Raw genomic sequence first — 13,284 nt, forward strand, 5'->3', positions numbered from 1 at the left:
CCAGGTCGCCTTCAAGAGACTTCTGCACCAGGTATAAATATTATCACCTCAAAGTCATTCTGTCAGGCATCAGCCCACGGGAAAACTGAAAGCCACTTCACAGTACTCTAAAAGCGACAGGTTTCTGGGATTAAAGTCTGTATCGATGCACACGTGGCTCTTATTAACTTAAAACAACACACTGCAGCTGAAAATCCCCAGGGCTGAGGAAGGTCCCCCATGAAGTAATTTCATAAGGGATCAAGCCGTGCCATCAGGGACTGGGGATTAGTTTAACCCCTTCCTTTGGAAGAGGGACAAGATACAACGAAACACAGGCTTAGGCACATTTCATTGTCTCAACACCAAATAGTTCTATTCAGATGCAATGCTGCAGGTACTAGAAGACGCTCGACCAGCATCAAGTACCCAACAAGGACAACTCCCCCAAACCTGCTAATTGGCATAGCAAATGTACAGTTTAACTATCTCTAGGTTTTATCATTTTGAAGAGAGACAAGCTTGGCGGGGCTTTGAGATAATGACATAAAATGTGTGGTGACAAGAAACAATTGGCTTGAAGAGGCCTCAGAAAACATGAAGAGTTTCTTTGACACAGCAGCATGGCTTTCAGAATCCCAAAGTACATGAAAGTGACTTCACCCCTTCCTCTCCCTCCACACTGTTTTATATTATAAAGATATAAATGGAGGGGGGGGGGTACAGACAGGGAGGGGGCAGATGGAGGATAGGGGAAATGATGGGACATATGCCAAAAGCGCTCCTTAATTCTCTAAAAGTTAAGTCAAACTGCTGCTCACTTATATTTTGACTGGGTCTTTTAAAACCCACTTACTTAGTGCTGGGTCGAATTTCTTGACCATTTTTAAACCACTTCACCTCCAGCTTTGGGTCTGCCAATTCCACAACAAATCTCACTTTGCCTCCTTTATCAACCTGATATGCAGGATCCAGAATTTTTGCAAAAGCTGTAGACAGAAACAAAACAAAAAAATTATGATGGTGCATATACACAAAAGCTACAAACTTATTTTGTTTTTAAAAACTATTTTATTTATTTACATTTTTATGAGTGCTGTAGCAGCACGTGCACCTGCCTGCCAGAAGAGGGCACCAGATCTCATTATACATGGCTGTGAACCACCATGTGGTTGTCGAGAATTGAACTCAGGACCTCTGGAAGAGCAGACAGTGCTCTAATCCACTGAGCCATCTCTCCAGCCCCCAAAAGCTACTAATTTAAATAGTTAACATATGTACAAAAGTCTAAGAACACGTTAAAAAAAGAAATGAGTCTCTGGGAAGAACACATTTAGAAGCCTTCTCAGTTATCCCTTCTGTTTTAGAGCTATGTTGACATGTATACAGAGTAAGGTAGGGTGGTTTAAAATGTAAAGAGAATTGCTTTGTTTTGTTTTGTTTTGGTTTTTCAAGACAGGGTTTCTCTGTGTAGCCTTGGCTGTCTTGGAACCCACTTTATAGACCAGGCTGGCCTCGAACTCACAGCAATTTGCCTGCCTCTGCTTCCCGAGCGTGCACCAGGAGTCCCGCTCAAACTAAGGCACCAGCCAAGGACAATACAGGCGGTAAACTTTAAACCCCTACCCAGATCTAGCCAATGGTCAGAACAGTCTCCACAGTTGAGTGGAGAGTGGGATATGACTTTCTCTGGTGCCTCACATTTGACCACGTCCCCTGGATGGGGAGGCCTGGTGGCACTCAGAGGAAGGATAGCAGGCTACCAAGAAGAGATTTAATACCCTATGAGCATATACAGGGGGAGGTAATCCCCCTCAGGAACAGTCATAGGGGAGGGGAATAAGGGGAAAAGGGGAGGGAGGGAAGAATGGGAGGACACAAGGGATGGGATAATCATTGAGATGTGACAAGAATAAATTAATAATAAAAAATTAAAAAAAAAGCGTGCACCACTACGCCCGGCTTCATGTGTTTTAAAAAGAAACATGAGAGAAAAATAGCACTACTACTAATTCTAAATTACATTATTTTGAATGTGCCCGCATGCACGTTGGGAGTTGGTGTCAGAAAACAACTTCGGGGTGTCTGTTCCCACATTCCACCACATGGGATCCTGGGTTCTAACTAAAGTGGTCAGATTTGGCAGCAAACGCCTTTACTCCCATTGGCTTATGCTCACTTTTCTCTCATTTTAAAAAGCTAACAATGAATATTCAATTTCCAACCGGTCACTTAACTGACTCAGAAGTCAGAATTGAGGACAGCTAGTGTGGTAAAGGGGCCGTCAGCGGGCTCTCCACTTGAGCGGCTGTTTCTGGAATCATGAATGAGAGCCAAAAAGGTGGATACCTACCCTGCACACGAAGCTCGGCAGGCTCGTGGAGCCTCGCCCCAAACTTGATAGCAAGTTGGATGAGACCTGAGACCCACAGGGTTGGTTCTAGGTGGCGGACCCGCCTCTGCCACGCCCCCAGGGGTGCTCACCTGCGCTCTTCTTCTCCACCCTGCGCATGCGCTTGAGCCGCTTCAGCATGCCACGCAGGTCGGTGATGCCATACTGGAAAGCGATCTTCTCGTACTCGTTGGGGTTGGCATTTTTCAGCAGCTCCCACACGTCTATCTCGGGCTCTTCCTCCTGTTGCTTCACCTCCCTAGCCCGGAAGAAGGGTCGTCTAGGTTAGAAACTGTCGGGGCGGGGGGGGGGGGGCGGGGGGCTGAAGGCCAGCGAATGCTAAAGGTTCTTAGAGCCACTGACTGAGTCGACTTGATTATTTATTTATTTATTGGAAATATCCAGATAGTGGAAGATCAAATATATACACTTCGAACTTTACTTCTTCAAGTTAAAAACGTAGTTGTAGGAGGAGCAGGGATGCCAGGACAAATTCTGAGAGTGCAGAATCTATCTATTCCCCACATGTGGCATGAGATGTATTTTTAAGTTTCTGAAAAATCTTGCTTCAGTTTGATCTTTCGGCAAAGATCAAATGCGATCAGAAATTAAAATAATTGAAAGGAAGATATCTCAGAAGGAAGTTAAATGTTTATGTAAGTACATGTATGTATATTTAATCTCCTAAAGCTTTTCAGCACACTCCAGCCTGAATATATCCACCCAAACTCTAGAATTATTTCACACTTAGATTATGTTAAATCTGGAGATTTTGTAACATGTGTTATTTTAACCAAGAGAAATGATGTCCTACGTATTTCAATTTACATATTTCGTATTACGTTTGGTGGGAAGATGTAAACATATCAAAATCTATGTAATTTATTCTGTTGGTGCATGCCTTTAATGGGAGGCAGAGGCTGGTGGATCTCTGTGAGTTTGAGGACAGCCTGGTCTACAGAGCGAGTTCCAGGACAGCCAGAGATGTTACACAGAGAAATCCTGTCTCAAAAAACAAACAAAAAAGCCAAAAAAAAAAAAAAAAAAAAAAAAAAAATCTATATTCTGTTTGTTTTTGAAATAGCTCATGTAGGCCAGGCTAGCCTTGGCTTTATTGTAGGTTAAGTTTTCTTAACCAATATATTTTATTACGAACTTATTAATGAAGCGTATGCCCCTTATAACCCGACTAACTGAAACAATAGGAAAAGAGGATTAAGAAATAACAAAACTGTAAGGATATTGGATTTCTTCTGCTGGAACCTGGAGTAACCAGAACCCAGAACCTCAGCAGGAGCCGGAGCCCCGAAGCCTTCCCTCGTTGAGCGGTTCTCTCTAGGAGCATCTCGAAATGGAGCGATGAACAGCCAAAACTATCCCAAGTCTCCAAAGGCCCCGCCTCCAGTTCTGGGCTCATTTATATATCTCCTCCCAGAGTTTGGTCACAGGATCAGTTCAGCTGGCAACAATCAAGCTCCCGCACGAGGTGGTTCGTCTTCTAGTGGATTAACCTCACCTGTTCTCCCACAAGACCGTTCCAATCCCACACTTGGGATCATAACAAAAGCAGGTTTATCTCTCCTTCGCTTTATGATGTAGCCAAGAATGGACCTTAAACTTCTGCTCCTCTGATTCCCACTTCCTGAGTGCTGGGATTACAGGGGTGTTCGTTCCACCATGCCCAGTTTATGTGGTGTTAATAATCGACGCCATGGCCTTGTCTGTGCCAGGCAAACACCCTACCAACTGAGCTGCACACCCAATTTACTATAAATAGCTGTAAGAGACACAATGGAACAAGGAGACACAGTAAGCTCAGGAGGTGAATGGTTACCGAGGAAACCAGTAAAAATGCTCATCGTCTCCTAGAGCAGACTCACAGGCAGCTATCCTCACATCTTGCATTCAGGTGTGAGGATGTAATCCTTTCCGCTGTGTCCTTTATCACACTTTATACGTGAACACCAACAACCTACTTTCTTCTTCTTTTACTATATAGCTTTATTGTATCCTCAATTTTAGACAGAAGCGTTTATTTTGTAGGGAGATATGAGGCCAAAGCTGTCTTCTGCAGCAGTCTGCCAACCTAGAACCTGTCTTTACTTGTCACGTGCACTGCTCACAACACTGTGTGGTTAACGGACTAGTGTACAGCGAGCAGAGAAAATCCAGCTTTCGGATTCCTTTGCGTTCACTGTACTTTTATCTACATCGCAAATTTCTATAAGTTGATGGCCCCGGTGAGCCATCACACATTTATAGAAATGTTATGTAGAATAAGATTTCGAAGTATTTATAAAGGTCTAATCCCATAATGAGATATCGCCCCAAAGACTAGCCTTGATTCATCTAGTGGGCATTGGAATAAGCCGGCTTTAATATGCAAAGGGAGAGTTTTTGGTGCACAGATGCTGGTTCTAATATTTATTCCAATAGAGCTTTGGCTGCACGTGTCCGGAGAAGAAGGGGAACCATGTGTCATTACCACAAGGAAAACACATGCAACCACAGTTTAGTAAGCAACACATTCCTCCTATGGTTATAATGGTGGGTTAGTGCAGTATATTAAATAAACAGAGTCTTATGTGAAAAATCCAGCGAACTTGAGCCTTAAAGGACGTAAGGAAAGGAGAACTGCAGACACAGTCACTGCCCTTTTGTCCCAAGATTTCCCACCTTAGTCATTCGGGCTATGTAATTAGATTCCTGTTTCTTCCCCATGCAAATTGTTGGTAGAAATCACCTGTTATTTTTTTATTTCCCTTTCCTTTTAAAATCAGGACGTGGCTCTAAATTTGCTGTATCAAATCCTGATTGTGCTCATGTGTGTGTCCGTGCATGCATGCGTGTGTGAGGATATGTGTGTTTGTATATATGTGTGTTCATGTGTGCATGCATCTATGTTTGTTGCCTGAGTTCATTCATGAGTGAGTGTGTGTGCGTGTGTGTTTGTGCTCTTTGTATGAAGACAAATGCATTTTAAAAAATTAAATTTTCAATTTTTCCTGGGATGTGTACCATTTCTCCTATCTACTATGATCTAAGTCATTTATATTTAATTTAAATTTTTTTTGTTTGCTTGTTTTTGTTTTTTTGGGACATGGTCTCTCTGTGTTAGCCATGGCTGTCCTGGACTCACTTTGTGGACAAAGCTGGCCTCAAACTAACAGCAATCTGCCTGCCTCTGCTTCCTAAGTGCTGGGATTAAAGGCGTTCGCCACCACCGCCCTGCCCTAATTTAATTTTTATAATTCTTTTAGTTTTTTGTTTTTCACATGTACATATGTGGAAAGTACAATTCATAGAGGACATGCCTTTTAACCAAAGTCACATAATGAAATTCCACACTGTCAAGAGAGTGTGACAGGTAATAGTAAATATTTATTTTCATTTTACTACCATGATTTATCTTCCAGTGTTGAGACTTAGTCTGTCTCTCGATCATACAAATATTTATTTATTCTTTTCTTTTTTCTTTAAAGATTTATTTATTATTATATATATAGTGGTCTGTCTGCATGTACACCTGCAGGCCAGAAGAAGGCACCAGATCTCATTACAGATGGTTGTGAGCCACCATGTGGTTGCTGGGAACTGAACTCAGGACCTCTGGACAAGCAGTCAGTGCAGTGCTCTTAACCTCTGAGCCATCTTTTCTATGGATGGGATTCTGCTTTATTTGCCTGGACTTCATCCAGCTTTTTGTTTTGTTTTGTTTCCCTACAGAGAAAGCAGTTGGTATTTTCTGGTTGTGTCACATGTGCCCTGCGAAGAAAAGCTCCCTTGTCATCGACAGTGTGATACACATTGCAAGTGGCAATGGCAATGTTAGTTTCTAGGGCAGACTCAGAGGTTTGCTTGTTTGTATTTATTTATTTATTATTACATATACAGTGTTCTGCCTGCATGTACACCTGCCGGCCAGAAGAGGGCATCAGACCACATTGTAGATGGTTGTGAGTGCTCTTAACCTCTGATCCATCTCTCCAGCCCCAGAGTTCTGTTCCTAACATAGAGTCACAGGGACAGCAATGACACCCCCCCCCACCAAAAAAAAAAAGAAAGAAGAGAAACTTGGATTTGGGTCTCTGCCCTGCCTGTTCCAGTGTGACTCTGTGTAGGTGGCTCAGTATTTCATGGCCTTGGTTTCTTACCTGATAACAAGGCTCACTTAAGGACACTTGCTATACTGTTGCTTTAAATGTACTTTGGAAATTAATTAATACTATTTAAACTAATGATTGAGATGTGTTGATATTGCCATGTGTATTGATGGATATTTATCACTAATTAGTAAATGACATTGATTAACATTTCTGTTTTTAACCATAATGTTGGAGGCTATGATTGAAATCTTCATTCCATTAACTTGAAAAGCGCCATCCAATCAAACTGAGAATATGAGCACAAGCCTGCTTTCTTTCAAGAATTTACAGCTTTTGAAGGGCATTTGTACTAATGCGCCTTTAATATCACAAAGAGGACTGAAATTGTTTTTAAAATAAATCTGAAAAGCTAAATGAAAACTGATGCCAAAATTATAGTTATTATATTATATTATATTATATTATCAGGGCTGGAGAGATGGCTCAGCGGTTAAGAGCACTGTCTGCTTTTCCAGAGGTTCTGAGTTCAATTCCCAGTAACTACATGGTGCCTCACAACCATCTATAATGTGATATAATGCCCTCTTCTGGCATACAGGTATATATGCAAGTTGAACATTCATATACAATAAATAAATAAAATCTTTTTTAAAAAAAGACTAACAGGCTTACTATATTTATTCTCAAATTTGTTAGATAAAATATAGTCCCCACAAATAACACTTTCTTTTTGATATTTTTACACTATAGAAAATGTCTTATAGCTACAAATAACACTTATGTAATGAAGTTTATTATATGATTTCATATGTGTATATATATGCACAGGAATCCTAAAACATTATTATATGCTTAATATCCATATGACTATCCTATATGTTCTATTGTACAGGATGATACTGTCAAGGTAGTGTGTAATAAATGCTTATCTCTGTTTACTACTATGTTTTATTATTTCTAAAATGTACATCTCAGGGATGGCATTTTAAATGTCTCTGGAATAAGGGTGTATCTTATAGTCAACCCTGTGTCATAATAGGATATTTAGAGAAAAAACCCTTTCATCTAGTTACTGTCTTATGAAATATCAGCATGTCTTCAAATGATTAATGTCTTAATTTGAGTCATAAATAATATACCAAAATGAATCTGTCTGTTGCAAAGACCACTACCAAAAATGCGTAACTCACATTTTCAAGTCAAGTATCAAAAAAAATCAAAGGTAGAAAAAAAAGCTGTATTTACCCAGTCGCCAAAGAGAATCATCTGCAGTTTTGACTGTTTCTAGGCATTTAAGTCTTATGCCTCAGTTATCAAATTTCCTCACCCCCAACTACGAAAATACATGAAAACTCATAAATCAGGTAAGTAGAAAGTTTAGGAAGCAGCCTCACCAAATTAGTATGCAATCGTTGCTTTCTCTTTCTTAGTTGGTTGTTATGTTCTATAAGCAGAACGCATGTTAAGAAATGACAATTTTTTTTGACAAGCATTCAGCTTAAATATGACTTCTCTGGGTGGGTCTAAGAGATCCAGGCGCTCACAGCATCACTTGGCTCTCACCTACGTTTCAGGAGGCCACTAAAGTCAAGCTCCCCTGCATCCTCTTGACCTTCTCCGCTGTCATTAACGAAAGAAAAGCAAACCTGGGTTTAATGCGGACACACAGCTGAGCTTCCCCCGCCCCCCAAAATGGACACTCTACACAGAACGTATATGCAATTTTGTACCGGCACACAAAGACCAAATGAACACAAACCATTTTCTTTTCACACAAGTGACATTGTACGTCTTTGGAATATGTACGGACTTGTGGAAAAGTAGACACCGGGAGCTGTGTCACTGTATGGTTGCAGAATACGCAGTGGGTATTGCATATATGAGGCTGCTTGGATTTGTGTTAAAAAAAAAAAAAACAAAAAACAAAAAACACCAGATAACACAAATGCATGAAGCCAAGAGATGCAAAGTACTTTGTTTTTTGCAAGTTGGGGGAAAGAAAAAGTTCTGGAAAGAAACCTGTATAAAAAACAAAGGACTTTTGCTGATCTCTGTCATCCACGGAAGGCGGCGACTGGCTTGAAGGACAAAGTGCTGTCTGTCAGGCATATAAGTGCAGAGCCTTATATCCAAAGGTGAGCTGTATGCCCATGAATAGATGAACCAGCTAGGTGACACCAACAGGGCATACAAATGGGCCTTTCTAGACAATGCACTTCTTTCTGCTCTAAAGAGACCCCCGTTGGCAACACAGTTATTTTGGTTTTCCTGCTAGCGCCTTTTAAAAATGAGGTTTCCAAAAACATTCTCTCTTGAGTTGTTAATTAACTCTTCCTTAGCAGCCATGTAAGGAGCTTACCTATAGAGAAACGCATCTTAAATCAGGCATTGAGGGCTGCTGCCTTGATTTTTCTATTGAGTCTAGGAAGAAGCTGCAAGGCTGACATTTCAATGGCACTGCGCATTTACTTACATGTTTTTTAATTTTTTTAATGGAGATTTTGTTTCCTGCTCTTTAGGGCTGTCATTTGTAGTTTCTAAGGAAAGAGTCTGTGGGTTTAAAAACAATGTATCTAACATGTAAACCATAAGAAACTACAGCCGACCAATGGCTATCATTTTTCAAATTTTCTGTTAGCAGGTGGCCGAGGACCCTCTGAAGTAGACACATTTCTATTCTTTCAAAGCACAAAAACAGCATGTGCCTCCCTTTTAAGATTTGCCTGATCATGCATGAGCCTGTTTAGATTGGTTTATTGCTAAGCATGAGGTGAAGACGAGACCAGTGGTAGAAATAGGATTTAAAAGTTTGAGTTTTTTTATGTTAAAAAATATCATCGACTAATCAGGTAATATCTAATATTTTTTAAAAGTCACTGAACATTTTAGGCAGGAAATATGTCTTTTTAATCAGACTAAATTGTGGCTTTATAATGAACAGATAATATATTGTATACTCTAGGACAATTTTTCTTATTTAAAAAAAATGGTATGTGGAGTCAATCTTAAGAAGAACAAAATATCTGTTCTCATTCAAAAATGTGTATTACTGCTCACCAAGCACAGAAGGTAATATAATGACTGTCAAGAAGAAGCTAGTTGCATCTCTCAGAGGCTAGCCAAAAAAAAAAAAAAAAAAAAAGGTCATTTTTCTATCTTGACCTCTTGAATTTTCAATCTTTGTAGTTGCAAAGATAAATTAAATAGGTATCTAAAATATTCCTTTCTTCAGTATCCTTAACACCAGTAGACTTCAGTGGTTCTTTATTTAGGATAATCCAACGGTATATGGCGTTAACTTTACTAAGTAGCTATTTAATTGTAATTGGGGTGGGACACATGGTTTAATAGCTCCATGCAGGATGGAAAGACACAGAAGTGAAGGCTGCTGGCTATGGCTCTGCCGCTGCTGTTCAGGTGTATTCTTTCGGTGTCTCTGTTGGCCACTTGGTGGAAAACAGTGCAATTAAGGATGAACTCACTCCTCAGAGGATGGATAATCTAAGACAATCCTGAGATCTACAAAATGGAGGCTCCACTCTAACAAGAATTCTCCAAGAAGTTATTGGCATAAGGTCAGTTGGGCATTAAACTCATGGCTTTTGGAGAAGAGTGACTTTTAAATACACGGTACATTTGACTTCGGTAAAATGGACTGTGCCCTTTTGGAATACGGAGTATAGAGGGAAAATCTGCCACCCCATGTTATATGAGAGCTATCTGGGTTTCCCCACTATGAAGTTACCTTCTCTTAAAGGCAGATCTGATGTCAATGTTTGGCGTAGTCCCAGTAGATTCTTTGGAAAGAAAGAAAATAATACAATGAATGACCTTTAAGAAGGCAACTTTGTATTCAATTCTACCGTGGACTGTGGAGATTTCTTCAGATGGAAAAGCATCAGGTGAAAGGAGGTGGCTGTCGTGCCGTCCCCCCCCCCCCCCTGGCGGGGTGGCTGAGCTACTGAGACATGGGTCATCTCCTGTTCTTTAGATGAAGAACCAAGAGAGCGACTTTGGAGGAAAATTGTCATCCCGTCTGCCTGTCCTAGACTTCATAAGGCACTTATAAAATGCAATTAACTTGATCTTTCCCAAAAGGGATGCTGAAATCCTAGGCCATAGAGGGAGCTCCAAATAACAGAATTCTGCAAAGGTTTCCCAGGAGGCTCTTAGATGCGCCTGCCTGGGGTGATGCAGCTCGGATGGGTACCTGGCATTTCACATCTCTCAGAATGAGAAGCTCATGTTGTTTCCAGTTTGTTGGCATAGCTTCCCTTCCCTCCCGCCCCCCGCCCCCGCATTCCCCCTCCCTCCCCCTCCCTCCCCCTCCCTCCCCCTCCCTCCCCTCATCCTTGCCATCCTTTATTCCCTCCCTTTCTTCCTCATTTCATCTTTCCCTCCCTCCTTCTCCTCATTTCCTCCCTCCCTCCTCCCTTCCTTCTTCCTCTCCCCCCCCCCCCCTTTTATCCCCACTTATTTTGAGACAGAGTTTTATTGCACGGCTCTATCTCTGGTCTAGAACTTACTCTATAAACAGGCTAGCCTCAAACTTGCAGAGGTCTTTCCAACTGTGTCTTGTGTGCTTGAGCCATGGCCCACCCACGCCTAGATGGTTGACAGGGTTTCCCAGAAGAGTTTATGCTAATGTGATGACAAAGTTGGTCCTCACACCTTCCTTCAAATCTGCTTAAGTACTGCTCGAGTACAGGAAAAGGCTGTCTTTTCCCTTCTGTGTGGCTGCCCTTCTGCTCTACGCATTGAGCCATGACTGACTCTGGTCACCTTCATACTCAAGTAGGACAGGATGTGGTTTCTAGAATCTTCATAATCCTGGTTACCCTGCTCCAAAGGGATCCAAGTTGAAGTGTGGTGCATAAGACTAATGGCATCACCCCAAACGTGGAACAAGCACTAAACTCAATTCCACTCCATGTAAAGAATTTTACTTAAAACAATACTGGTTTTGTTTTTCTTTTGTGGCTACCTTTCACTTAGATGAGCTCATCTTATGTTCATGGTGGCTGATGGCAAGTTAATTTCCTACCTGTAAAACCACTTATATAGGGCTGGAGAGATAGCTCAGCAGTTAAGAGCACAGTTTGCTCTTCCAGAGGTCCTGAGTTCAATTCCCAGCAACCACATGGTGGCTCAGAACCATCTATAAAGTGATCTGATGCCCTCTTCTGGTATTCAGGTGTACATGCAGATAGAGCATATATATGCGTGTGTATATATTATATATATGTGTATATATATTATATATACGTACATACATACATATAAATGTTTTTTTTAAACCACTTATAAACATGGAGTTTTCATTCAGCCCCAATGTACCCTAGTACTTCTTCATATTATGTTTTTGTGGGGCAGAACACAGGACACATGAGTTGAAGATTTCTGTTACCTGACGTTAGTTACTGCAAGAAAACATCTCCCTTCTGTCATAGCAGCCTGACATCCTTGTATAGAGCTGTTTCCAAACTCAGTGGAAAAGGGGCCTATGCCATAGATAAAATCATTAGAAAAACAATACTTTCTGGGCCGGGTGGGGGGTTGGGGTGTCGCATGCCTTTAATCCTAGCACTTGGGAGGCAGAGGCAGGCATATCTCCATGAGTTCGAGGCCAGCCTGGTCTACAGAGTGAGTTCCAGGACAGCCAGGGCTACACAGAGAAACCCTGTCTCAGAAACAAAACAAAACAAAACAAAACCCAAACAAATAACAACAGACCCCAATATTTGTCAGGCTAACTAAATCCACAGCAAGCAGAAAAAACACAACCTTAAATGCAAATTAAACAATGCAAAGCCAAATCTGACAGTGTTACATTTCTTCTTCATCTCTCTCCACCTTATAAAAAAGTCACATTTACCCAGGCAAGATGGCTCCCTTACCATGCACTTCAAGGTCAAAGGAACAGCTGTCGAATTTATCCTTGTAGGTGACCTCACACCTGTAATTTCCTGCATAGTTCTCTTTGGCCTTGATGATCTGCATCTCGAATGTGTATATCTGCAACAAAAAGCATCCAGACGCTCTGTTGACTGACCGTGATGGCAGAGAAAGGCGCTCACCTTTCCATTACTTAACAGATTTCTCAGTGTTAGTGTAGACATGAGACTGTGTATGTTTGCAGCACATGAGTCCTGGTCCAGAGGGATCGAAATGTCTCAAAACTAAACTTTCCTCGGGGTTGGAACTGATCGCTGCCATTTCCTTGTTGGTTTGGTTTTTCGAGACAGGGTTTCGCTGTGTAGCCTTGGCTGTCCTGGATTGGCGTTGTAGACCAGTGTGGGTGCGGACTTTAATCCTAGTACTCAGGAGGCAGAGGTAGGCGGAGCTCTGTGAGACCGGCGCCAGTTTGACTCAGAGTTGCACAAATCGCCAGCACAAGCCAATGGCAAGATGAAGCCTTCTTCACATTCCCTCGTGGGGAGAGAATGGGGAGGCTGGTAAAAACCCTAATGCTCACATGGGTCCTCCCTGTGGCTACACAAGCAGTAAACAATGAGAGAGAGAGAGAGAGAGAGAGAGAGAGAGAGAGAGAGAGAGAGAGAGAGAGAGAGAGAGAGAGAGAGAGAGAGAGAGAGAGAGAGAGAAACCCGTTTTGGTGTAGTAGTCAGTAAGCTGCACCGAAAGCTTGGGCATCACCCCCGCCAGGGCGACGCTTTTCATGATGCAGCTCGTGATTTTTTTCATGCTGCTCTAGCGGACACTTTTATGTATGCTCCTAGAAATAACCCCAATGGATTCATCGGTTCACCAAGCTGGACTTGGCTGAGACCTTTTCTTTCATGTCATTGT

General features: G+C 41.7%; 1 protein-coding gene across 1 annotated transcript in view; it reads right to left on the reverse strand.

The window, feature by feature from the left end:
• Mybpc1 (myosin binding protein C1) overlaps positions 1 to 13,284 on the reverse strand; it is an 86,702-nt gene that overhangs the window by 39,810 nt on the left and 33,608 nt on the right. Inside the window, exons 8-12 of the mRNA XM_051172645.1 lie at positions 12,375 to 12,492; positions 10,223 to 10,274; positions 8,041 to 8,097; positions 2,464 to 2,630; positions 836 to 968 (exon numbers count right to left, since the gene is read on the reverse strand). Coding sequence (XP_051028602.1) covers positions 836 to 968; positions 2,464 to 2,630; positions 8,041 to 8,097; positions 10,223 to 10,274; positions 12,375 to 12,492 — 527 coding nt within the window. The remainder of the gene's footprint in view (positions 1 to 835; positions 969 to 2,463; positions 2,631 to 8,040; positions 8,098 to 10,222; positions 10,275 to 12,374; positions 12,493 to 13,284) is intronic.

Source organism: Acomys russatus, chromosome 31 (assembly GCF_903995435.1).
Source record: "Acomys russatus chromosome 31, mAcoRus1.1, whole genome shotgun sequence".
Lineage (NCBI taxonomy): Eukaryota > Metazoa > Chordata > Mammalia > Rodentia > Muridae > Acomys > Acomys russatus.